We start from the raw sequence: 27,873 nt of genomic DNA on the forward strand, positions 1-27,873 counted from the left end.
TGGCCTCCACGTGCCTGTATGAACTCCCGACAACGCCTGGGCACGCTCCTGATGAGGTGGCAGATGGTCTCTCTCAGACCTGGATCTACAGCATCTGCCAACTTCTGGATAGTCTGTGGTGCAATGTGGTGTTGGTGGATGGAGCGAGACATGATGTCCCAGATGTGCTCAATTGGATTCAGGTCTGGGGAACGGGCGGGCAAGTCCATAGCATCAATGCCTTCCTCTTGCAGGAACTGCTGACACACTCCAGCCACATGAGGTCCAGCATTGTCTTGCATTAGAAGGAACCCAGGGCAGACCGCACCAGCATATGGTCTCACAAGGGGTCTGAGGATCTCATCTCGGTACCTAATGGCAGTCAGGCTACCTCTGGCGAGCACATGGAGGGCTGTGCGGCCCCCCCAAAGAAATGCCACCCCACACCATGACTGACCCACCGTCAAACCGGTCATGTTGGAGGATGTTGCAGGCATCAGAATGTTCTCCACGGCGTCTCCAGACTCTGTCACGTCTGTCACGTGCTCAGTGTGAACATGCTTTCATCTGTGAAGAGCACAGGGCGCCAGTGGCGAATTTGCCAATCTTGGTGTTCTCTGGCAAATGCCAAACGTCCTGCACGGTGTTGGGCTGTAAGCACAACCCCCACCTGTGGACGTCGGGCCCTCATACCACCCTCATGGAGTCTATTTCTGACCGTTTGAGCAGACACATGCACATTTGTGGCCTGCTGGAGGTCATTTTGCAGGGCTCTGGCACTGCTCCTCCTGCTCCTCCTTGCATAAAGGCGGAGGTAGCGGTCCTGCTGCTGGGTTGTTGCCCTCCTACGGCCTCCTCCACGTCTCCTGATGTACTGGCCTGTCTCCTGGTAGCGCCTCCATGCTCTGGACACTACGCTGACAGACACAGCAAACCTTCTTGCCACAGCTCGCATTGATGTGTCATCCTGGATGAGCTGCACTACCTGAGCCACTTGTGTGGGTTGTAGACTCCGTCTCATGCTACCACTAGAGTGAAAGCACCGCCAGCATTCAAAAGTGACCAAAACATCAGCCAGGAAGCATAGGAACTGAGAAGTGGTCTATGGTCACCACCTGCAGAACCACTCCTTTATTGGGGGTGTCTTGCTAATTGCCTATAATTTCCACCTGTTGTCTATTCCATTTGCACAACAGCATGTGACATTTATTGTCAATCAGTGTTGCTTCCTAAGTGGACAGTTTGATTTCACAGAAGTGTGATTGACTTGGAGTTACATTGTGTTGTTTAAGAGTTCCCTTTATTTTTTTGAGCAGTGTATGTTTTGTTGTGAAAACATGTTACTATAGATGTTCCCAAGCAGATTTCACTTTGTTTCCCAAATGTAACCACTGGGTAGCTGCTGGAACAGGGTTGGAGAGACCATGGCATACAGAATTTGGGTGGAATATCCCCTGCCACGCAGCGAGAGGCTGCATACTACTCAAACAGTGGTTGATGACTTGAGTGAAATAAGTGTTCTTATAAGCCCAGACATTTCTAAATGCTATCCTGTGTGAAGCACAGTTTTGATGGTTGCCTCTAAAAAATGATCCCAGCTTTCTACTGCTTCTATATATATTTCTCAGCTTCTAATATTAAGCATTGCTCCGCTATAAAACCGCTATATACTCGGCATGATTAAAAAAACTAAACAGGGGGAAAGAGGCCTCCATTCACTATTCGATGGGAAAGCGGCCTCCATTCACTAATCGAGTGCATACGGATTAGGTATTTTTTCACCCTGCCCCTGTTCCTGCCCATTTTTTAATAACTGGCCATTCTAAATCTGAACTCCTTTTACATATTAGCAAAGAAGAGGTTAAATTGAGAATAGTCTGATCATGATGAGAGAACAGTGTGTGCTTTTTTTGCGACTTTTTCATATCATCAATAGCCTATAAACAGAGTACAAAGCATTAGGAACACCTTGCTCTTTCCATGACAGACTGACCATGTGAATCCAGTTGAAAGCTAGGATCCCTTATTGATGTCACTTGTTAAATCCTTTTCAATCAGTGTAGATGAAGGGGAAGAGACCGGTTTAACAAGTATTTTTAAGCCTTCAAACAATTGAGACATGGATTGTTTATGGGTGCCATTCAGAGGTTGAATGGGCAAGACAAAAGTTTTGTCCCTTTGAACAGGCTTGGTTGTAGGTGTCAGGCGCACCGGTTTGAGTGCATCGAGAAATCCAACACTGCTGGGTTTTTCACGCTCAACAGTTTCCAATGTGTATCAAGAATGGTCCACCACCCAAAGGACGTCAAGTCAACTTAACACAACTGTGGGAAGCATTGGAGTCCACATGGGCCAGCATCCCTGTGGAACGCTTTCGACACTGTAGAGTCCATGACCTGACGAATTGAGGCTGTTCTGAGGGCAAAAATGGGTGTAACTCAATATTAGGAAGGTGTTCCTAATGTTTTGTATACTCAGTGTAGTCACATCATGCAGGCCATATATGTGTTGATTTCTAAGACATTCTAAGGTTTGTATCGTTCACAACTAAAGTTGTAAAATAACTCTAAATCTAGCATATAGGACCTTTTCAAATGATCACTTTTATGCTCAATGTAGCCACTTCATATGTGCACTCGTTCTGGAGTTAAAGTTAAATTATATCACATTTACATTTACATTTAAGTCATTTAGCAGACGCTCTTATCCAGAGCGACTTACAAATTGGTGCGTTCACCTTAAGACATCCAGTGGAACAGCCACTTTACAATAGCGCATCTAAATCTTTTAAGGGGGGGTGAGAAGGATTACTTTATCCTATCCTAGGTATTCCTGAAAGAGGTGGGGTTTCAGGTGTCTCCGGAAGGTGGTGATTGACTCCGCTGTCCTGGCGTCGTGAGGGAGTTTGTTCCACCATTGGGGGGCCAGAGCAGCGAACAGTTTTGACTGGGCTGCGCGGGAACTGTACTTCCTCAGTGGTAGGGAGGCGAGCAGGCCAGAGGTGGATGAACGCAGTGCCCTTGTTTGGGTGTAGGGCCTGATCAGAGCCTGGAGGTACTGAGGTGCCGTTCCCCTCACAGCTCCGTAGGCAAGCACCATGGTCTTGTAGCGGATGCGAGCTTCAACTGGAAGCCAGTGGAGAGAGCGGAGGAGCGGGGTGACGTGAGAGAACTTGGGAAGGTTGAACACCAGACGGGCTGCGGCGTTCTGGATGAGTTGTAGGGGTTTAATGGCACAGGCAGGGAGCCCAGCCAACAGCGAGTTGCAGTAATCCAGACGGGAGATGACAAGTGCCTGGATTAGGACCTGCGCTGCTTCCTGTGTGAGGCAGGGTCGTACTCTGCGGATGTTGTAGAGCATGAACCTACAAGAACGGGCCACCGCCTTGATGTTAGTTGAGAACGACAGGGTGTTGTCCAGGATCACGCCAAGGTTCTTAGCGCTCTGGGAGGAGGACACAATGGAGTTGTCAACCGTGATGGCGAGATCATGGAATGGGCAGTCCTTCCCGGGAGGAAGAGCAGCTCCGTCTTGCCGAGGTTCAGCTTGAGGTGGTGATCCGTCATCCACACTGATATGTCTGCCAGACATGCAGAGATGCGATTCGCCACCTGGTCATCAGAAGGGGGAAAGGAGAAGATTAATTGTGTGTCGTCTGCATAGCAATGATAGGAGAGACCATGTGAGGTTATGACAGAGCCAAGTGACTTGGTGTATAGCGAGAATAGGAGAGGGCCTAGAACAGAGCCCTGGGGGACGCCAGTGGTGAGAGCGCGTGGTGAGGAGACAGATTCTCGCCACGCCACCTGGTAGGAGCGACCTGTCAGGTAGGACGCAATCCAAGCATGGGCCGCGCCGGAGATGCCCAACTCGGAGAGGGTGGAGAGGAGGATCTGATGGTTCACAGTATCGAAGGCAGCCGATAGGTCTAGAAGGATGAGAGCAGAGGAGAGAGAGTTAGCTTTAGCAGTGCGGAGGGCCTCCGTGATACAGAGAAGAGCAGTCTCAGTTGAATGACTAGTCTTGAAACCTGACTGATTTGGATCAAGAAGGTCATTCTGAGAGAGATGGCGGGAGAGCTGGCCAAGGACGGCACGTTCGAGAGTTTTGGAGAGAAAAGAAAGAAGGGATACTGGTCTGTAGTTGTTGACATCGGAGGGATCGAGTGTAGGTTTTTTCAGAAGGGGTGCAATTCTCGCTCTCTTGAAGACAGAAGGGACGTAGCCAGCGGTCAGGGATGAGTTGATGAGCGAGGTGAGGTAAGGGAGAAGGTCTCCGGAAATGGTCTGGAGAAGAGAGGAGGGAATAGGGTCAAGCGGGCAGGTTGTTGGGCGGCCGGCCGTCACAAGACGCGAGATTTCATCTGGAGAGAGAGGGGAGAAAGAGGTCAGAGCACAGGGTAGGGCAGTGTGAGCAGAACCAGCGGTGTCTTTTGACTTAGCAAACGAGGATCGGATGTCGTCGACCTTCTTTTCAAAATGGTTGACGAAGTCATCTGCAGAGAGGGAGGAGGGGGGGGAGGGGGAGGAGGATTCAGGAGGGAGGAGAAGGTGGCAAAGAGCTTCCTAGGGTTAGAGGCAGATGCTTGGAATTTAGAGTGGTAGAAAGTGGCTTTAGCAGCAGAGACAGAAGAGGAAAATGTAGAGAGGAGGGAGTGAAAGGATGCCAGGTCCGCAGGGAGGCGAGTTTTCCTCCATTTCCGCTCGGCTGCCCGGAGCCCTGTTCTATCCTGCCATATCCTTTTTACTATAAAATCATATAACATAAAATAATGGCACAGGACTTATAAGCAAATCTTGTCTGCTAATTGAAGTAGCCTACAGCCTATGGCATGGCGCATAGCCAGATAACAAACAGTAGGCCGACTCATATTTTGTTCTTCTGAAATAAATTTTCTTCATATCATGGTTCTTTAGACCTAAAATAAATAATGGATTTATTGTGACGGTGTATATTAAAAGGCTTGGAGATGCTAAAAGTGTTTACGTTAATTAAGTCAGTTACCGTTAGACCGGCAGTAATTTGCATGACAATTACCGGCTGACACATTTTCATGACCGCCAAAGCCCTATTCATATCTGCCTTTCTCACTCAGACTGGGTCAACAAACATGCACATAATGATGAGTTGCACTCCAGTGGTCAGGTTTATTTTTGTCAAGCTGTGGTGCACAATTTAAGATGACACATTGCATTGCAAAACGTCTTCCGCTCCGACTGCTACTTGTAAAGGCATTTTGCTTCTTGTGAACCATCTCTACAAGACAATCTGCAGAACCACCATACCAATGTTGGCTGTGCTGCTGTGTATACTGTAGTCTACCTTGAATAACAAGGTTGCGTCGTTACAATTTTAGCAGTATAATGTTGAGGTGGAGTGATAATTCCCAGGTATGCCTCTAAAGAGAAACACTGCAGCATAAAGCGATAGACCTCAGTGCATCATGCCAGAAAGAGCCTGAAATGGATCCGCTGTGTCCTGATGGGAGTTCACTGTCAAATGCACGCAGGCCATTTATTACAGATCTCAGATGTCCTAGTGGTTTTCACGTCAGAATGTCATGTTGATGTAGCCTGCTGCCGAAGTGGCTTTTCCTGCAATCAGATGTTTCAGTATAAAAGTGAAAAGTACTGAACTCACGTTGTTGCTGAGTTCTTAATATGGACAGTCAGGAGAAAGCAGAACAGCCACAGTCTCAAAGTAAGCTGTTTACAGCACCCATCTTGGCTTCACACGAGGAGATTCTCAGCCTGCAGCTCGAGCACATGGTTGCTTGTTGGATGTTTTTGTTTAGCGAGCAGTAAGACTCAGGAACATTACATCTGGTGTGTGGCAGAGAGAGGGCAATTAGCCCCAGTACCAGCCACTGTATTATACCTGCATTCCACCACCATGTCCTAGATTCTAATGGGACTGGCATGGGAGCTACATAAATGCATCAAAACTGTACACACTAAGCTAAGCCCTGCTCCAGTCTGACTCGTAGGTCTATGCTTTGCTCTCATAAGCTGAGAGAGGTCCCAGGCCCTCTGTATGACTAGCCTATAGTTGGTTACCAACTTGAAGGAAATGCGCTGAAAGTGCTCGTAAGGCAGTGATTGCAAGGAGAGGTGCCAGGAGGGGATGATGTCAGGCTTTTTTTCAATGATGTTACGTGTTGAATTGATCGTTTCTTGCTGGAATGATGGTGAGGGACACGGGTTGTCATGGTAATAGAGGCCTACTTGTTGATGTTAAATGTAGCCTAAATTACGAAGGGGATAAAACATTGTGATTTGATATATATATATATTTTTAAGTTGGGTGTACTACTTACTGAGCGATCTCCAGCTTGCCTTTTTGGAAAAGAGTGTCCCGACTTGACACATTCCGACAAGCAGCCAGGGTTGAATCATTTTCTACAACTCCACAGTAATCACATTTCCTGGTTAGACTTGAACGGATGTGTGGACATGTTCTGCCGAACCCGATGCCCTGGCTGCTGCTGCACAGTCATTGTTGGGGACTGAAACATGACCTACATTAACCCACGTAACAGCTCGGGCAAACTCTCCATTTGATATGGATTAAAGCTCAGGCCTTGTAAGCATTTCATATGAGGTTAAGCTGTCTGTTATTTGAGTGTCTTGCATGGATTTCAATTGGAATCGGCTTCAGTTCACTGATGCTTTGGCTGTTGCGTTGTCATCATCAGGGAGAGAGAGAGATATATGACCATATATTAACCCTAGCATCACAGCTCTGAAGCTTTAACATTCAGACCTAATCATTTACATTTCCTTTCATTGGACTTGCATTTGAATGTCTTGCATGAAACTGCAAAAGTTATGGAAGTTATTTAGAAATGTATTTTTTTCCTCCCTGATACATTTTTTGAGATGAGTTCCATGAAATCGCTATGACAAAACCTCTCGCTCACTATATTGCATGAAGCATTATGCAAATTGGATCAAATTAAACTTTTTAGCTGAAAACCAACCATTTAGTGTGCTGTATTTAAATATAATTTCCTCTTCTCCCTCCAGGTTGGGTGTTTTGGCTAACCCTGATGCTGTTGTGTCCTCTCCGGTACCTCAGTTGTCCATACCCATCAACAGTCATTTTCAGATAGTGCGACGTAAGTGAACATATGGTTTCTCTAAGTTATCCTTTGATACTAAATTCCATGCAGTTTGTAATGCAGGCTAAGTAAATGATTTTTAAATTAACTTCCAACAGGCTAGTTTTCAGAGATTTTTATATGAAATTTTTGTGCTTCCAGTCATGAAACAGTTATTTTTGATGCAGAGCCCCTCTCTCCTCAAAATCCTGCTGGCATTTCACTTCACATTCCTTAACTCCTTACCATGGGAGGAGTATTTACTCAAGGTTATTGCTTGTTGTAGTGTGCAACAAGTCCAAGGTGCTTTCTTTTCTCTTGCTAGACAGCATTTAAAAGTCAACAGCAAGTCAAAGTCAACAGCAAGAGCCTATTGGAACCTTCTCACGACATAAACCCCCCCTCTTTTTACCCGCTTTATTTCAGAGGCCGAAGAAGCGCTGTTCATTGATTTACCATTAAAAAGTAAGACTTTTCTCCTCATACTTCTATTTCTTTTAAAAATGTGCATCCGTCTTGATAGGAATTGTTTCTAATGGAGATTTACTGTAAACAATGGATTAGGTTGTTGTTTCTACCTTTTTATAATATGAGCTTATGTGCAAGACCAGTGTTGTGGCAACAATACTACAATAAAAACATTTCAGTCGGTCTACATTCAATTTGGCTACATTTTTAGAGCATGCAATGCCCTGAGCTCCATGCCCTGGATGTGTCTGCAGCTTTATTTGGTTGCAAAAGTTGGTCATGAGTTGCCTATGGCAATGGGGCAATCTGCACTCGGTTGAAGTGGGTCACTGTTTCCAAATCATTGTTTACCTAATTTTGTGCATAGTGGGTAGACATGCATGTAGACGTGGGTATTGTCTCCATGGTTGTGGTGAGTGAGTCAATGGTATATTTGTGGCGAATGTAACTCATTTATCCATGTGTTGTCTGCATGTCACTCCTGCCCGTGTCACACACTATGTCCAGCAATAATTGCCCCTTGGGAATAAAGTGTTTTGAATTGAAGGGGTCTGTGTTGGCCATAAGGTGATTCAATGATGAATGTGTGTTTGTTTGAATGAATCTGTCTTTCTCCCTGCCCCCTCCAGCTTGCATTAGGATTCGTGTCAGAGGGGAGAAAGCCCCAGAGCTGGTGCTGGAGTTACAGGACGATGAGCGCAGCCAGTCATTCTTCTCCCAGGTGAAGAGAGCCAAGCAGCAAGGTGAGCCAGTCTCTCTCTCTTCTCTCTCACACTGCTCAACACTGCCGAACCGGACTGACGTCCCTACACCCTTGGGCATGTATTATTCACTTAGCACTGCTTCACGTTACTGATATATCTCTACATTCTCTTCTCTCACGTTGAACCCATGCCTGCCTGTGACATTCCTCAGATATGTTGAAGCTCTGGGGAAGAGTCTACCAAGGGGACGGGGCGGGGGCAGAAAGTGGCGGGTACCTTCGGTCGCGCAGCCTTAGCCATGAACCTTAGCCAGGTTCTGAAGCAGTTTGGCTAGATGGGGGATAGTAACTGTTCAATATGACAACCTGCTCTTTTAAGTTTTGAACAGTTCCTGTCCGTGTCAATGGTTGCCTTGGCATCGCTGGTTAATAATTGAGAAAGCCCACTGTAATGAGGTCACACTGATACATTGTCCCAAATGGCACCTTATTCCCTATATAGTGCACTGCTTTTGACTAGGGCCCATAGGCTGCACTATATAAGGAGTAAGGGTCCCATTTGGGACGTAGTGTCACAGCGAGCTTGTAAAAATATTGCAACACAGCCTCTTACATCAACCAGTTCCTTCCTAGTTTCTAGATACCACCCAAACTGCCCACGCGCTGTCTCTCTGACTGTCCCAAGTGGCACCCTATTCCGTGCACAAATTTTGACCAGTGGCAATTTGGATCCCCATTTGCTTTTGCAGAAGCAGCAGCTACTCTTGCTGTCCACATAAAACAGAACATGGAAAGTAACAAAACACTGATACACTGATAGACAAGGAAAGTCACATAAATAATCCTCAAATTACCCCTTTTTCTCCCCAATTTCGCGGTATTCAATTGTCCCATCACTGCAACTCCCGTACGGACTGGTGAAGGTCGAGAGCCGTGCGTCCTACGAAACATGACACAGCCAAGCCGCACTGCTTCTTGACACAATGCCCGCTTAACCCGGAAGCCAGCCGCACCAATGTGTAGGGAGGAAACGCCGCAGACTTGGCGACCGTGTCAGCATGCATGCGCCCGCCCCGCCACAGGAGTTGTTAGAGCGCGATGGGACAAGTACATTCCGGCCGGCCAAACCCTCCCCTAACCCGTACAATGCTGGGCCAATTGTGCGCCGCCCCATGGGTCTCCCGGTCACGGCCGGCTGCAACAGAGCCTGGACTCAAACCAGGATCTCTAGTGGCAGAGCTAGCACTGCGAGGCAGTGCCTTAGACCACTGCACCACTCGGGAGGCTTAATAATTTTTTTTTTAAAAGGTAATTCTTCTGTTTGCTTGAGTAATTGAAAGGGAGTTCCATGCGATCATAGCTCTGTATAAAACTGTGCGTTTCTGTGAATTCGTTTTGTACTTGGACTGTGAAGAGACCCCTGGTTGCATGTCTTATGTATTGGAATCTGAGCTGAATGTTATTTGATTTTTGCAGACAATCTGGAATTTGTCACAGTAACATTTCTTATGTTGTTGATATTAGTTCTTTATGTGCAGTTAAGGGAAGGCGTTCTGCTCTGTTTTGAGCTAGCTGCAGCGTTGCTTGGTCTTTCGTTGCAGCACTTGACAATATTAGAGGACAGTAATCAAGATGGGACAAGACCAGCGCCTGAACAACTAGTACAGTTGATTATTGTGTCAAAACACAGAATATCTTTTTATAACAGACACCCCTCCCCATCTTCACAACAACTTTGTCAGTGTGAGTTGCCTATGATAATTGACCATCCAATGATAAACTCCTAAGTATAAGTCAGTGCAGTACAAGTACAATCCCTTCTCTAAATGCATGCTGGAAGTCAGTAGTTAACTTGTGCTCTGAAAAATAGCAGGCAGCAAACTGATTGGGTGGCTGTTAGAGCCAGCAAAAGGTGCTTTACTATTTTTAGGCAGTGGAATTCCTTTAGCTTCCTTCCATGCCTGTGGATGCACACACTCTTTTAGGCTTTGGTTACAAATATAGCAAATATGGGTGGCGATACAGTCTGCTACCATTCTCAATAGTTGCCCATCAAGGTTGTCTATACCTGGTGCCTTATCATTATTGATTGATAACAATGGTTTTTCGACATCTGTCACGGTAACTTGACCAAATTCAAAACGGCAATCCTTCTCTTTCATTATTTGATCTTTTACTGTAAAACTTAAATTAATAGCCCAGGCGCTTATTCACTGAATCACTGGACACAACAGGCTTTTATTTAAGTCAGGCTTCTATTTGAGCCAGCCTTTTGTTTTCATAAGGCACGGCACACAGCTTTTGCTCATTTGCATAGTAAATGTTTTAACTCCAGCAATTTCAGTTTCACTTCCAGCATTTAAATTACTTTCTTTATTTCCTGCAATAATGTGTTGTCATTTACACACTGTCAGGTTTATTTTGTCTCTTTTGGGAAGATTTATTTTTTTCCTTGACAGAATAATTATTTTCATGTTTGACTGCATTTTTCCCCAGCTGATTTTCTGGGTCTGTACTCCCGAAGTTGTTGACTGTTTTTTTGATTGCCAGTTAGCTACATGTCTATGGCTAGCTATCAGTTCTCAGTTGTTAGCAGCGAATGGCTAGCGGTTTCTTACTGGTGATACAAATGGATGAATTACATTTTTTGTTGTCATTACTGAATTATTTAATGTAACAAATCTAACTTTAAACCTAGTCAACAATTTGTTTAGACCCACCGTTTATTTGAAACGGGCATTTATTTACTGAACTGTGTGCCGTTGCACAGCTAATAAAAGGTCAGGTGGCTATTTGAGACTGCGAATAATTGAAGTTTTACAGTATACAAAAATATGATGGTTCACTGTGAAATTGTAATTTCACTTTACTTGTGAAATAGTCATTGAAATGATTGACAATATAGAAATATTTTGTTATAAATGACCCATGAACTTAATTTCAGGTACTCCATGTCATTTATCTTTGTTTTGTCGTATAATTTCTTTACATTTAATCATGACATTTCTCAATTTACTGTATATCACTCCATCAGCTGAGCAGCCTGACTTGTTTGCCACCTCTTTTGCATAATTTTCTTTTAACCAATTTTTCAATTCGTCATCAAACGAGGGAGCTTTAACAGTTCTCACAGCTAGTTTCTTAACATGTGCATGCTTGTCAACAATTGGCATTAATAATTTTACAAATACTTCCAGTGTTTACTTCATACTTCCAGTGCTACGTCTGGATTCACTTCATACTTCCAGTGCTACGTCTGGATTCACTTCATACTTCCAGTGCTGCGTCTGGATTCACTTCATACTTCCAGTGCTGCGTCTGGATTCACTTCATACTTCCAGTGCTGCGTCTGGATTCACTTCATACTTCCAGTGCTGCGTCTGGATTCACTTCATACTTCCAGTGCTGCGTCTGGATTCACTTCATACTTCCAGTGCTGCGTCTGGATTCACTTCATACTTCCAGTGCTGCGTCTGGATTCACTTCATACTTCCAGTGCTGCGTCTGGATTCACTTCATACTTCCAGTGCTGCGTCTGGATTCACTTCATACTTCCAGTGCTGCGTCTGGATTCACTTCATACTTCCAGTGCTGCGTCTGGATTCACTTCATACTTCCAGTGCTGCGTCTGGATTCACTTCATACTTCCAGTGCTGCGTCTGGGTTCACTTCATACTTCCAGTGCTGCGTCTGGGTTCACTTCATACTTCCAGTGCTGCGTCTGGGTTCACTTCATACTTCCAGTGCTGCGTCTGGGTTCACTTCATACTTCCAGTGCTGCGTCTGGGTTCACTTCATTACACTTCAGACCAACAAACATTTTTCACATCTTCAACAAAAGAATCATGAGAGCATTTTGTATGATCTCTTTTAAAATACTTTAGGTCAAACCTTTGGTACTTTGGCATTCCGTGTTATTGCCACAATGTTATGGTCACTTTAGCCAATGGAAACTGATATTGCTTTGAAGCAAAGCTCTGCAGATCAATAGAAGTGAATGTCACAGATCCAATATTGGTATGCACTCTAGTTTGTTGAGTGATACTCTGAGTCATATTACAGGCATTAGTCACAGTTAGAATCTTCCTCTTGAGAGGACAGCTAATTGCTAACCAGTCAATGTTAATTTTACCCTGAAAATTTACCTCTGTTAACATCACACACAATTCATCGAAATATTGACTTTTAGCACTTGGTGGCCTATAGCAGCACCCAAAAGAAGAAGCTTTAGATGAGGCAGATGAACTGCAACCACAACACTTGAACAACATTCAACATGAGATCCTCTCTAAGCTTTACAAGAATATTGCTCAGAACATATTTAGCGACATCTCCCCCATAAGCATTCCTGTCTTTTCTGTAGATGTTATATCCTTGTATTGCTACTGCTGTATCATCAATGGAATTATTTGAGTTTCAGAGATGGACAGAATGTTATCCAGTGTCAGTCAGCAAGTTATTGATTTCATGAACCTTATTTCTAAGGCTGCATATATGAATATGGGCCTTAGCCCTTTCATTGGCAGTTAATCGGAGCTAGATATAATACGGAGGGAAAATAAATAAATATGTTTGGTTCTCATTCCTCCCAGGCTTTTGGGAGGGAGGGTAGACAATGAGCCTGTCATAGTCAATGTAAGCAATGTTCCCATGCTCTCTGGCAGCTTTCATAGCTGGGATAAGTTCTTTCTGCCTCTGGTGCACAGTTTCAGAGAAGTCCAGGTTGAGGAAGATGTTGGTTGCTCTCATGATTTTGGCTCTCTCCAGAACAGCCATCTTGTCTTTAAACCTCAGGAACTTGACCACTATTGGCATGGGTCTGTCACCTAGGCTGGTTAATGTTTCCCAGACCTGTAAGCGCACTCCACCTCAATCTTCGTATGATCCATCTGCAGCTATTCACTGAGCATTTTTCTTCATACGGCCCAGTTCTCATATGAAGACTCTGGAATGACATCCACAACGATCTTATTCCTCCTGGATTGTCCCTCTAGATAAGTCTGTTTTCCCAGTCATTGTAATAATGATTCACAGAAACTGCTGATGTCAGCTTGAGATGGTCAATAGAAACAAGATGGCACATTTCATAGAAAAATGAGTTGGATCCTTTTGAAGGGAGTAGTGATATTGCTATTGCATTTCTCCTTAGATCCACAAAAAATGACATTTACTGTACATTCTTGGAACTATACACATTTGAAAGACTGCAATTCTTGGTACTATGTACTATGCAGGTTGCAACTTGTACAGAAATGCTGTCTTATGTAACTCAGAACATTTATCTCTTAAGTGATCCAGCGCTGCCGTCAAACCCAAGGTTCTCTTTTTAAAAATGTTAAATTAATTTTAAAAATTTTGATTATTTTTCCTCCAGTGGAGTCCAAAAGCACGCAAATCAAGGTGATGGATCCAATCATACCTGCTCCCATAATGTCGTCTCCTCGCAAAGTTTCTGCCCCAGTCCCACCCATCCCTCCACAAAGAGGGATCCATAAAGCTGTCAACTCTAATACCAAGCCCACCGGCGTACCGCCACCGCCTCCCAACCTCACCAATAGCTCTTCAGCTAACCAGACCTGCACAGGTATGGATACAACCTGCACAGGTATGCACATGGATAATATAGTTCAAATTGAATGCATTTATATAGCGCTTTTCCAGCTGCTCAAAGCGCTTGACATTGTATAGGGTCAACTCACCTTGTCCCCCACTTATGTCTAGCACATTTTACATCAGCACACAATACAGTGAAGCGGTCAGGAGTGAATCAATACTTGTTGAATGTCACAGGGCTTCTCACATCTGAATCTTTCCATCTCAGCAGATAGACAGGACACAGCTCTCTCCCTGGCCACGGACTTTGGCTTTGAGGACAACTTCAACCACTCCCTCAAAGTGGAGGAGAAGAAGAACCAGCAGAATCGCATTGTGCCCCCCCGGGAAGCCCCTCCAGTTCCTCCTCTACCTCCACGTAAAGGCTCGTACACTCCCTCCAATCCTCTCCCCCCCGCTCCCATCCCCACCTCCAAAGACAGAGCCTCGTCCACACAGGCTAAAGATGCTGCCTTCGTCACGCCTGCCAAAACAGAGTGAGTATGCCCATCCTGTTGGAGATATTTTTCCCTCTACAGAACTGTATTTGGCTTCTTTTGGTGTCAGAGGGCCTCTATTTATTTCTAGAGGGCCTAGATCAGTGGTCACCAACCTTTTTGAGTCAAGATCACTTTCTGATTCCAAAATAAACGTGACTTAAAAAACATAAGCATATGCAACGTTAATGTTTGTGCTGTAGGCTATAGGCCCAATACATTATCACTACATATTGGCTATACTTGAATTGCCTTGCCAATGTTGTTCTTCTCAGAGCATTTTGAAATTATATTGCGAAATGCATTATTTCTGCCTCATGCACCAATTCATGTTGTTATTCCTATGACCAGAGAAAGTCATATTTCTCGAATATATATATATATATATATATATATATATAAATGTTAATGATAACACAAGCTTATGGAAACATTTTGATAAACTCATTAATTGTAGCTGCAGTGCTGGTTGTAGCGTGAGTGGAGGTAAGCAGAATGACTTGTAAAAAGTGTTGAACAAAGTGTTTACAGTGCTGAATAACTTAAACATGAACGTATGCCAAGTTCTGCCTTCAGACACATGAAATGGTTCACAATGGGAACACTTTACCTTCTTGGCCCTAAGGCTGCTGAATCAAGTGCACCGACCGCCAACAGTGCAAACCAAAAAAAATAGGAACACAATGCTTTATCGTTGGCTTTTCTATAGAAATGTTTGGTGATCGCCTACTAATGCCTTGGAGCTCTCTCGATCGGTTGGTGACCATTTGCCTAGTTGTTGATGTGTCTGCTTTACACCCTGCTTGGAAAATAATGATGTGGAAATACTGTGGTGATGACTTAGCTCATTTGATCTTGCAGTCTTAGGACTTCAGTGGACCGGCCCACCTCGTGGAACGACAGCCCCACCACCAACAGCATGCGGAATGCCATGTTCTCCACTCAGGCCGGCCAGAGAGAGTACCTCATCAAACACCGCCTGGGCAAGAAGGAGAAGGAGTATGTGGACATCAAGGACTTCAGGTGAGTGCCCGTTGGTTTGTGGGGGTGTGTGTGACCGACTGGGGGTTTGAACCCGGGTCTCCTGTGTGCCACAAGCGAAACACTAGGCATTACCTTGGAGAGCTAATCCGAGTAGTAGACAGTTGTTATTCTGGACAGAACATTGAGGAGATCAATTGAAAGGGGATTATAGCAGCATCACCCTTTTTTTAAATTCCATTCTGGTGAGATTAAATCAAATGCGCCTATTTTAGTAATTATACATTTTTCTGGAGGCTGTAGTGGGCAGGATCCTGCATTGTTCTAAAAATTACCTTCACTCACTGAGCCATTGTCCCTATTCTTACCTGCAACCCTTATCAGTCTACTCACTTATGTGTCTGTCCACTTAAGCATGTGAATGTCTATATAAGACTGTTATGTGTGTGTGTTTCAGATTGTTTACCGGAACGTGGAATGTGAACGGCCAGTCCCCAGACAGCAGTCTAGAGCCCTGGCTGTGTTGTAACCAAGAACCTCCTGACGTCTACGCTCTGGGGTCAGTGACATGTCTATCTGAGTATCCAATGTCTTCTACACAGAATGTATGAGTGAATGGACCTGTTGTATTCATCAGTGCACACCGTTGCAAAATGTTTTGCTACGGAAAACAGAAACAAGCAACAAGCTTTTCTTTTCGGACAACCTCAGGTATTCCCTCCCTGATTCAGTCCGTTTTCTTCCGTTTGGGGCCTAGTGAATACAAAACAGAATTGTGCAAATGACATACTTTTCGGGAAACGGATCCTCTGAATGCCACATCATTAATGATGGATGGACTTAGTTATAACCTAAATTTCATTGCATACTCTAAAGAGTGTTTTTGTGCACTTTCCCATGCATGAGTGCTGATTGCACTTTACTAAGCATTGAAACACTGACTTCCCTGTGCATTCTGGGTGCTGTAGTTTCCAGGAGCTGGACCTGAGCACAGAGGCCTTCTTCTATCTGGACTCGTCGAAGGAGCAGCTGTGGGTGGAGGCTGTGGAGAGAAGTCTTCACCCCAAAGCCAAGTACAAAAGGGTGAGCTAGTGAGAGGTCTCTTCTCATCTTCAGTGTCAAACAGGAATGGTTCGATCAGCTAAACTAAAAATATTACATTCTTGTAATTACGGAAAATAATGGCCGTAATCACACACTTATCAATGGCAGCAGATGCCCTTATCAATCTATTTTGTTCATACACAAATAGACGTAATATTATTTGGATATGAATGTCGTCCACAATGGATGCTTTTGTCCCCGCAGGTGCGCACCATCCGACTAGTGGGCATGATGCTGGTGGTGTATGTCAACAAGGTGCACAAGAATCACATCAAAGAAGTGGCTGCAGAGCAAGTGGGAACTGGCATCATGGGAAAAATGGTACGAATGAGTCAAGTCAACTAAGAGGAAGTGTTTGTTCTCCTATTTCTCCAATCAACTTTATAACTTTATACCATTTTATAGGTAGGTATACAGAACATATACACTATATTTATGCGCAAATGTAAATTAACAGATTTTCATGCAATATGAAATACACTGAACAAAAATATAAACGCAACAGGTAAAGTGTTGGTCCCATGTTTCATGAGCTGAAATAAAAGATCCTAGAAATGTTCCATACGCACAAAAAGCTTATTTCGCTCAAATGTTGCACACAAATGTGTTTACCATCCCTGTTAATGAGCATTTTTCTTTGCCAAGATAATCCATCCACCTGACAGGTGTAGCATATCAAGAAGCTGATTAAACATCACAATCATTACACAGGTGTACCTTGTGCTGGGGACAATTAAAGGCCACTCTAAAATGTGCAGTTTTGTCACCACACAACGCCACAGATGTCTTAATTTTTGATGGGCTGAGCGTCTGTTGCGGGACACTTCACTGAACAAACAAATCAGTCAATCAACATTCAATGCTTTCTTTTCCCATTAGGGGAACAAGGGAGGCGTGGCGGTGCGCTTTGTGTTCCACAACACCAGCTTCTGCTTTGTCAACTCCCACCTGGCGGCCCACGTCGAGGACTTTGAGAGGAGGAACCAGGACTACAAAGACATCTGTGCCCGCATGAGCTTCCACCTGCTAGACCACCCTCCCCTCACCATCGTCAAACACGAGTCAGTCCCTTACAAGACCCATACTGTAAAGTCATAGGCATTGATCCAATGACTACACTAGCATAGCACTTAGTGTGAAGCATTGGGCATGTGTTCTCAATAATAGTATTTCAAGACCTAAGGGGCTTACAGTAGTCGTCATTGCCCATAATACATGTAATTCTTTGAAATAGTACTTACAAAGTGCCGTGGTGATTGTGTTATTGAATACCCAATAAACAATTCTCAGGTAAAAACTAATGTAATTCAACATAATTTCAAAGTAAATAGTGGACTGTAAAATGGTGTAACCATGTCACAGATGTACTTTCGTAGAGTTTTATGTTATGTGTAAACTTATGGTGTTACTGTAAGACTTTACATGATGTTGTGTTACAATGCATAACTCTTCATCCATTCTGTGGTCCAGTGTAGTGATCTGGGTAGGAGATCTGAACTACCGGTTGTTTGTGTACGATGCAGCTGAGGTCAAACAGCTCATCTCCCACAACGAACTAAGGAAGCTGCAGGAGTATGACCAGGTGGGAATATTTACACACACACACAATGGGTTTTTACAGCTTGTTTATGCAAACAACCTAAGTGTAAGGTTCAGCGCTGTCATACATTTTTGACATTTAATTCAACAATACTGCACATAAATCATGTTGTCATTCTGCACTGTGACAAATCAGTTACCAAAACAGAAAACGGCAACCTCAACGATAAGAGTGACACTAAATAAAAGTAAATGTTTTTTGGGTGGAGTTCTGTATTCTGCAATAACTTTGGTGTAATCCCTCCTTCCCCCTTCCTCTCTGGTTGTTTATGAGGGTTATAAATACAGGAGTTCCTCTGTCTGTCTCTGAATAACCTTTGTTGTTGGTATATTTCCCCTCCTTCCTCTGTGTGAAGCTGAATATCCAGAGACAGACCAGGCGAGCCTTCACAGACTTCATTGAGGGAGAGATCAATTTCATGCCCACATATAAGTATGATGCCAAGACAGACCGTTGGGACTCTAGGTAAATGTACCACTGATCCTGATTCCTTTCCCTCCAAGTACGTACTTACAGTATATAATACCCAGAGAGTTTGGTATTTTGAGCTGTAAACTATTACTCCCCCACCCAACAGAGTGTAAAGGAAATACCCTGTGTTGGATAGTCCTCATATGCCATAGCACCTTGATTATTCATGTTTATGTGTAAGGTCAAATCTGAAAAGCCACCTTTCCAAACATTCTGTCCCAGTAATGAAACGAGTCCTTACTCAAATATAGACAGCTGTTTGAGGCAATGTTTTTCCAGTATTGAATAGGCATGGTAGGCCGTCCTAACTAGCTTTGTTCCCTTCCTGCCTAAAATAATTTGAAGAGACTCAGGAGGTTGCTTTGGGGGCCTTTGTGATTTACCTGGAAAACAATCTAAGGTATCTAGGGAGACACTGGGTTGTGTGGCATGCAACTGAACATGTTTGGAAAACTTTTCAGCGGAAAGCGAAAATTACTGTTTCATATTGGATGTTGTCTATCACTGTTTCAATCCGCTGTCTTTCATTTAGTGCCCAAATGAACACGATCCTTGTGTGAGGTTAGCTGACCGTGTGCCTCCTAACCACTGTCTCTCTGTCTGGGGTTCTCCTGCAGTGGTAAGTGTCGTGTCCCGGCGTGGTGCGACCGGATCCTGTGGAGGGGTAGTAACGTTAAGCAGCTCCACTACAGGAGCCACATGGAACTGAAGACCAGCGACCACAAGCCCGTCAGCTCCCTCTTCAGCGTAGGGGTAAGGATCATGGAGCCACTTACTCACTACATTGTCTGTCAGCGTCTGGAAATCACATCTGACTGATTCAGGTCAAGGCAGTCAATGGAGACCTCACCTTCACAATAAACACATATCTGCTAAGCCAAAGGAGTCCATTAAGTAAAATAGACATAAAAACCTTTTAACATACTATACAGCTTATTGAGAATCATAAATACATATAAATTGGCTTAAAATGTGTTTATTCTCGAATAGCGTGCTTAGTTATGCTATAATGAATATATCGGTGTTGATGGAAAATGAATCTGTGTAACAGGTGAAGGTGGTGAATGAGGCACGCTACAAGAAGGTCTTTGAGGAGATTGTGCGCATGATGGACAGGATGGAGAACGAATTCCTCCCGTCTCTGTCACTGACCGACAGAGAGGTGAGTAGACAGAACATGCACACGTACAGAGCCATGACTCTCATCGTATTGATTTCCTGTCCAGCATGTCCTCCCCACTGACATGTTGTTTCAGATCAGATTCTCTGTTTTTGGCAGTAAGCAAGGGACATGGTCGTTTTGAATTGAATCAGGGACTTGTGACGGGCAATTTTTTGGTCTGAATTTAAATCACTAAGAAAATTGATATAAGCCTGCCAAGATGCTTGAGTTACTTTGCACAGGTAGAATGGCATGGGCATCTATTTGTATTTTAAACAATCTGCTTTGCATAGATCAATCAAATATTATTGCACTCTGGCTTACTGTGTGTCTGTCCTCCTCCCAACATCTCTCTCTTTCTCTCGCTCCCTCTTCTCCCGTAGTTCACCTTTAAGGACGTCAAGTTCCGCCAGCTTCAGCGGGAGCGTTTTGTGATCTCCAACGACGGGCAGGTCCCCTGTCACTTTGCCTTCATTCCCAAGCTGAACGACTCCCAGTACTGCAAGAATTGGCTCCACGCCGAGCCCAGCGAAGGCTTCCTAGAGCCCAGTGAGTCCACTTCACTTTCAGCCATGGCACCTACCTTCCACAGTCATTCACAGGCCCTGTCTGGTGGGGATACTTTCACAATGCATCCTTTACTCCTTCCTTGGTGGGATTTCACTGATCTGAGTGGATCTAAGGATTTATTGATCAATCAGTTGAATAATCTCCTAGAGGACGGAGAAGGAAGGCCTGTCCAGATACGACCCCTAGCCTCTACTCCTTAAATACGCTTTTGATACTTATACAATATGTTGAAAGTCCTACCAAGCCTGTCAGAGGGGATGCTGCTACCATATTATTTATAGGCCTACCAATCAAATATTTTACATATGGTGCCTAGGGTCTAGGGGTTGTTTTGCAACTGGACCGAAGAATGCATTTGTATAGCATCTATACTCTGTCATAACCCATTGTGTGCATGTATCTTTTGTTCCCAGTGTGGCTATCCCTCTTCAGTTATCATACCTCTAGAGCTTTGTTCTTGAGGCACCAAAACGAAAGAAAACTGATTGAAACAAGGATTTTGTTCAATAAGAAAAGCCCACGTCTACTTTCCATTGCAGAATGTTTTCCATCCCAAACCCTAATGAACACTTCCCCTCTTTGTCTCTCCCCACCAGATGAAACTTTAGAGATCTTCCTGGATGTGTATGTGAGCAAGGACTCGGTGACTCTGCTCAACTCAGGAGAGGATGCCATCGAGGATATTCTGGTGCTGCATCTGGACCGAGGCAAGGACTACTTCATCACCATCTCAGGCAACTACCTGCCCAGCTGCTTTGGTACCTCACTGGAGACCCTGTGCCGCATGAAGAAGCCCATCCGGGAGATCCCCATCACCAAGCTCATCGACCTGGTGAGTGGGACTAGTTAACGTGATAGCAAGCAGGAAGGAATACTTTCAAAGTAGGTTAGGAGTGATGTATATATTGTTCTGTATTGAAGAGATGTTAGTTAAATTATATACACACACAGTACCAGTCAATAGTTCGGACACAACCACTCATTCAAGGGTTTTTCTTTATTTTTACTACTAGATCAAAACTACGAAATAACACATATGGAGTCATGTAGTAACCAAATAAGTGTTCAACAAATCAAAATATATTTTAGGTTCTTCAATGTAGCCACCCTTTGCCTTGATGACAGCTTTGCGCACTCTTGGCATTCTCTCAACCAGCTTCATGAGGAATGCTTTTCCAACAGTCTTGAAGGAGTTCCCACATATGCCGAGCACTTGTTGGCTGTTTTTCCTTCACTCTGCGGTCCATCCCAAACCATCTCAATTGGGTTGAGGTCAGGTGATTGTGGAGGCCAGGTCATCTGATGCAGCACTCAATCACTCTCCTTCTTGGTCATATAGCTCTTACACAGCCCGGAGATGTGTTGGGTCATTGTCCTGTTGAAAAACAAATAATAGTCCCACTAAGCACAAACCAGATGGGATGGCGTATCGCTGCAGAGTGCTGTGGTAGCCATGCTGGTTAAGTGTGCCTTGAATTCTAAAAAAGCCAGACTTCGGTTTGCAACTACACATGGGGACAAAGATTGTACCTTTTGGAATATCCTCTGGTCTGATGAAACAAAAATAGAACTGTAATGGGCATCGTTACGTTTTGAGGAAAAAGGGGGAGGCTTTCAAGCCGAAGAACACCCATCCCAACCGTGAAGCTTGGGGGTGGCAGCATCATGTTGTGGGGGTGCTTTGCTGCAGGAGGGACTGGTGCACTTCACAAAATTGATGGGATCACGGGGGAGGAAAATGATGTGGATATATTGAAGCAACATCTCAAGACATCAGTCAGGGAGTTAAAGCTTGGTCGCAAATGGGTCTTCCAAATGGACAATGACGCCAAGCATACTTCCAAAGTTGTGGCAAAATGACTTAAGGACAACAAAGTCAAGGTATTAGAGTGGCCATCACAAAGCCCTGACCTCAATCCCATAGAACATTTGTGAGCAGAACTGAAAAAGCGTGTGCGAGCAAGGAGGTCTACAAACCTTACTCAGTTACAGCAGCTCTGTCAGGAGGAATGGACCAAAATTCACCCAACTTAGCAACCAAAAAGCTTCCACTGGGAGCTTGTGGAAGGCTACCCGAAACGTTTGACCCAAGTTAAACAATTTAAAGGCAGTGCTACTAAATACTAATTGAGTGAATGTAAGCTTCTGACCCACTGGGAATGTGATGAAAGAAATAAAATCTGAAATAAATAGTTTTCCCTACTATTATTCTGACATTTCTCATTCTTCAAATAAAGTGGTGATCCTAACTGGCCTAAGACAGGACATTTTTACTGGGAATAAATGTCAGGAATTGTGAAACATTTAAACTCAGTTTATTTGGCTAAGGTGTATGTAAACTTCCAACTTCAACTGTAACTCTGGGTCTTCTATTCCTGTGGCGGTCTTCATGAGAGCCGGTTTCATCATAGCGCTTGATGGTTTTTGCGACTGCACTTGAAGAAACTTTCAAAGTTCTTGAAATGTTCCTCTGACTGCCCTTCATGTCTTTAAAGTAATGATGGACTGTCGTTTCTCTTTGCTTATTTGAGCTCTTCTTGCCATAACATGGACTTGGTCTTTCACCAAATAGGACTGTCTTCTGTATACCAGTCCTACCTTGTCACAACCCAAATGATTAGCTCAAACGTTTGAGAGAATGCCAAGAGTGTGCAAAGGTGACTACTTTTAAGAATCTAAAATGTTATATGACCCTTTTTTGGTTACTACATGATTCCATATGTGTTATTTCATAATTTTGATGTCCTCACTATTATTCTACAATGTAGAAAATAGTAAAAATAAAGAAAAACCCTTGAATGAGTAGGTGTGTCCAAACTTTTGACTGGTACTGTGTGTATTTTTAAATATTGTTATTTTTTGTTTTCCCTTTATTTAACTAGCCAAGTCAGTTAAGAACCAATTGTTATTTACAATGGTGGCCTACCAAAAGTCAAAAGGCCTCCTGCGGGGACTGGTGTTTGGATTGAAAATATAGGACAAAACACACATCACGAAGAGAGACACCACAGCACTACATAAAGAGAGACCTAAGATGACAACACAGCAATGCAACAGCTTATTTTTTTTATATACAGTACTTCAGTCATTGAAGGAACTGAAGGCAGCAATGGCAGGAAGTTGTTTTTTCTTAATGACACTTTTGGCAAAGAGATTCTGCTAAAGTTGTTTTCCCTAACCCTAAACCATCTAAACGGGTAAGACATGAAAAGCAGCCAACACTGCAGCAGGCCTCAAAGGTTGGTGTTGAAGAGCACATAGATTTGCTCTCGATCGTCCTCCATTGGCCCCTCCTTTATTTGTTCAAAAAGCCTGTTCAGAAAGTGATATCTGGCAGGGACACGTGAAGGCCTGTTTGTCCACTCCTTTAAGGGATTGTAAGAGTCTCCATTATGGCTGTTGCGGTGACCGTATTACCGCCACACCAGCGGTCATGAAGGCAGTCAAATTCCACATGAGAGCTCATGTTGCGCAACATTTCTATTGGCTTTGCAATTGTACGAGAAAACAGTGATGGTCTCTACTAAAAAGAGGAGGATCCCATCAGCTTTCTATAGGCTAGGCCTACTATATTTATTTCTCAACTTTCATAATATTAAGCACATTGCTTATATTTTACAACAGGAGTACAGCCTACCTGGCTGGCATGAAAATGAACCACAGGAAAAGTGTCCTCCATTCGCTATTTAAGTGCATAGATGGCATGTATTTTTTCACACTGCCCCTATTTCAATACAGGTGCATGATAATGGTCCATTCTAAATCAAAACAAATTTCACACACATATTATTTAGTAAATGTAAAGACGAGATTCAATTAAGAATAGTCTGATGGGTGACAATATTAGCCTGAATTATATATTATCACCTGTGAATGTTGCCCAGCATAAGAAACAATGCCTTTAAAAAACAAAAACATTTTCTAATCTTAGTCGGACACCTCATGTAACCTAGCCCATAGTTTATATGTTTTGCTAAGGTTTGTATCATAACTAAAGTCGCCAAATAACTTCTTAAAATGAAGCACATTAATCCGCTTTACAAGGGGTGTAGAGCCTAACTGGCATACATAAGCAGCGCGTGAGTTTCAAGTTTGGGGAAGATCATTTTATAATAAAAGCATTACATGCATAATCACAATTTCGGTCACTTTTAATAATGGTGTTTTCCTGTTTAATAAAACATTTGCACTTATAGCCTACTGCAATGTGCACATTGCTGCGCTTATAATGTGAAGAAATAGCCTAATTTATCAACATTTTAAGCTAAATGTTCTGCTCTATTTTGTCAGCCAAAATTGCAAGAAAAAGTTTTTGGGATATTAGTGGTTGTATTCATTTGGGATCTATTGCATCCCACAACTGTTCCAGACTGTTTTGGAATATTTATTTCTCGCACAGAATAGAATAGGTTGACTATTGTACTATGGGGATAGTAGATTGACATAAGCTAGTGCTTTTGCTGTTCGGTAGGCCTACACATCTTGTTTGCTGATGAAAAGTCAATGTGGACAATTCTTCCAATATAGACTTTTAAATTGTAGATGTTCCAAAGGTCTGCATGTAGCTTTTCCTGGCTTCCACGTGTGTATTTTAATTAACGGTCAATTGCCATGAGACCAACAGTTATTTGCTTGACATCACCGGCTGACAAAATTTAGTGACCGCCACAGCCCTAATCTCCACAGTCTGTCGAGTGCAGCGAGAATGTTTCAACCTGTGCCATTGTTTAGAATCTCCAAGGGAATAAGGAAGTGGCACATGGTGTGTACAAATTTCAGAAGGGCTTTCCTGAAATGCTGGGATCATTGACTAAAAGTCTAGGGATAGCCTGTCCATGCATTTCTATCTATATCCACCTTGGCCACTAGTGTTAGATTAGTATGCTATGTTTATATGATCCATTGCATTTCAAGTGATCTCTTGCTTCCACTGTTACTTTTCTACTGTCATTCTTTGCATGGATTACTTTTGGGTGAAATCATTCATTTTTAAAGGTGCAATCTGTAACTTCTTAAAACCCTGTAATGCTCAAGGAGTCAATGCTCAAACAAAAACACACACAAAACAAAACTCAATTTAGGCCAATCAGTGCTCGATACACTCTCAAAGACCCTTTCCCCCAATCCTGCCGGCCTGGGACAATACTTTAAAAAAACAAAGTAACCTACAGATTGCACATTTCAAACAGCATGTCATTATCTTACTCCCTTACTCCTCTGTGGTTACGCTTTATGTCCTATCTACAGTATCTTCTCTGTTCTCTATTTCTCTTTCCTCATTGCGTTGATCATTCCTTTCCAACTCTTCACTGCTGTGCTGGTGGCTGCTGGGTGCTCAGGGAGAGGACAGCTACATGGAAAAGGTAAATTCAACATGGTGTGCCCATTTATAGAAATATATAATGATTAGAATCCTTCTATTTCTATGGTGTCCCACTATGGAAATAGAACTGACTTCTATTTTAGCCCTTGGCAATGCAGACACAAGCAGTGTGGATGCAATAATTGAATAACATAGATTTCTACATTTATTTTGCAACGCTCGCTCATGCGACGCGAGCTGTGTAGTCAGGGTATAAGGCTAGTCTGTTGCCCCGCTGTTGGTCAGCGGAATAGGCAACCCAGGTTCTAGTCTAGTAATGTTGCTTTCTAGATTTGACATAAAAACACCTTTAGATTAACCAAATATACAGTACCTCATGTTCTGAATTAGGGAAGGACATTGGTTCAGACAGGACCATGATCAAATATTCTGTTTTGGGATCCAATACTAAAGGCTTAATTTACTACAGCTCTAGACGCAGGGGTTGCATGTCCGTCTCTGCCATAGCAGTACTAGCTGTAAGTGCTGAGCAATTAGTTGAATTGTGATATTTTTCCGTTTTTTAAAACAACTCATTGACTGTTGTTGGTTCAATTATTTGAATTCCTTTTTTGCTGTGGGCGCCATGTGCAGGTTCTCTAGAGAGAAATCCGATCAAGCCCCAACTGTGTGATATATATATATATATATATATATAGTAGGGCGTTTTATGATCACTTGAAATGAAATAATAAAGTCATCAACTAGGCCAAAAACAAATGTAATATACACAACTGAAATATTCGATTGAAGTAATGTGAATAAATTGTGGTTAATAAGTGATAAGCAGTAATGGGCAGTCACTACCATCATAGGACTTTTTACTCTCTGTTACAGCATTCAACCCACATAATGCATATTGCATTTAATGTCTACAAAAATATTTGAAATCGCAAAAAAAAATAAAGTTATTAAAAAAAAATATATATAATTGACCTAAAGACCTAATCTCTCAGCACTACTAGCTGTACTAGTCTTCAATCTGAGATATTGGTGTTCCGCATAAGACCGTCATGAAATGTGCATATAATATGCTTTAAATATTTCAAATTATGCAAACACTGGTTGAGATTGATAAACCTAAGGCAGTGATAGACCAGAGAGTAGAGCAGGGCAATATGTCCTAAAAATCATATATTGTTTTTTTTCTTCAAATACATCTCTATTAAATTTGTTTAAAAAAAAAACAAACATTTTCTCTAAGCTTTGTTGTACAGTTAAATGTCAAATACATTGCATTTCAAACAGTCAGCAATAATCTAATGAATTCAGGGCGTGTGAAATTAGGTTTAAAGCCCCACTGATAATGTAATTATTTATTCTAAATAGTTTATCCTGCTTTTTTGCCAACGTCTCTTGATATGGCTTTCAAGTCTATGAAAATGCCCTCGTTATACATTTAACCAGAACCATTCACAATGCACATTCACTAATAATGACCAATTTATTGTAGCAGGCATTAGAGAAAATGAACACAGGTCTCCACAGCAATCTCTGTACAAGCACAAGCCCACATGCTAGTGTAGCCAGCTAATCTTTATATTTCAAGTTTGGCCAACTTGGATATGTTTTGTAGCTAACACGGCAGAACAGTTGAATTGTTATGAAGACTACCTTCTATGCGTCTCCAACTGTTTGAACAGCATGCCAGCCTCTTCACTTTGTTCAGATGTTGAAATCAAGTAACCTACCGTATTTCTCCGAATGATAATAAGTGGCCAATTCCTAATAAAGCTGTATTTTATGCTTATTGGACATTTTATAAAAGACTAGACAGCTGAGTCGTTGAGACATATAAAGGATATTGTTAGATAGGTTAACTTCTACTATTACAGTAAAATGTCTCAATGTGTTTGGGTGTCCATATGACCGATTCTGTTGGACCAAACCTCAAATGCAAATAGAGAGGAAGAAGTGATCTCTCAACTTTGTTGATTTTAGTTTCAGGGGCTTGTGTGTGTGTGAACAGAGGAAGAGGCGAAGCGAGAGGTTTTGCTCTCGTTAAAATCTGTCCAATGCGTTTCTATGGTTTTATTTTGGACCTAAGCTTGTCGCCTGCCTTCCCGACTCCTATTGTTAGGCTGGAGTCATGAGCATCTTGTCATTATATTTAGATCTCTAGTGTAAATGGTAAGGTGCAAAGAAGGAGCGATACAGGCATTTAGAATATCGCGCAAAAACATATTAATTTGATGAATTCAAATGTATTCGATATATCGCCCAGCCCTACAAGAGAGGAGCCTGGTTTTCACACTTGCGTGCGTGTGTGATCATAGAAGTGACAC

General features: G+C 43.0%; 1 protein-coding gene across 6 annotated transcripts in view; it reads left to right on the forward strand.

Annotated features, from left to right (window-relative positions):
• Positions 1–27,873, forward strand: part of ocrl (OCRL inositol polyphosphate-5-phosphatase) — a 39,634-nt gene that overhangs the window by 2,527 nt on the left and 9,234 nt on the right. For 2 of the 6 annotated variants that reach the window (XM_065018705.1, XM_065018703.1), the window contains exons 3-19: positions 7,005–7,096; positions 7,505–7,543; positions 8,176–8,289; positions 13,624–13,854; positions 14,071–14,338; positions 15,200–15,361; positions 15,777–15,878; positions 16,288–16,402; positions 16,628–16,744; positions 17,303–17,484; positions 17,894–18,005; positions 18,379–18,488; positions 19,112–19,247; positions 19,546–19,656; positions 20,040–20,205; positions 20,823–21,058; positions 25,566–25,589. In XM_065018705.1, the coding sequence (XP_064874777.1) occupies positions 7,005–7,096; positions 7,505–7,543; positions 8,176–8,289; positions 13,624–13,854; positions 14,071–14,338; positions 15,200–15,361; positions 15,777–15,878; positions 16,288–16,402; positions 16,628–16,744; positions 17,303–17,484; positions 17,894–18,005; positions 18,379–18,488; positions 19,112–19,247; positions 19,546–19,656; positions 20,040–20,205; positions 20,823–21,058; positions 25,566–25,589 (2,317 nt within the window). The remainder of the gene's footprint in view (positions 1–7,004; positions 7,097–7,504; positions 7,544–8,175; positions 8,290–13,623; positions 13,855–14,070; positions 14,339–15,199; positions 15,362–15,776; positions 15,879–16,287; positions 16,403–16,627; positions 16,745–17,302; positions 17,485–17,893; positions 18,006–18,378; positions 18,489–19,111; positions 19,248–19,545; positions 19,657–20,039; positions 20,206–20,822; positions 21,059–25,565; positions 25,590–27,873) is intronic. The other 4 variants (XM_065018704.1, XM_065018708.1, XM_065018706.1 and 1 more) reach the window with 4 other exon arrangements.

This window comes from Oncorhynchus nerka, linkage group LG5 (genome assembly GCF_034236695.1).
Source record: "Oncorhynchus nerka isolate Pitt River linkage group LG5, Oner_Uvic_2.0, whole genome shotgun sequence".
Lineage (NCBI taxonomy): Eukaryota > Metazoa > Chordata > Actinopteri > Salmoniformes > Salmonidae > Oncorhynchus > Oncorhynchus nerka.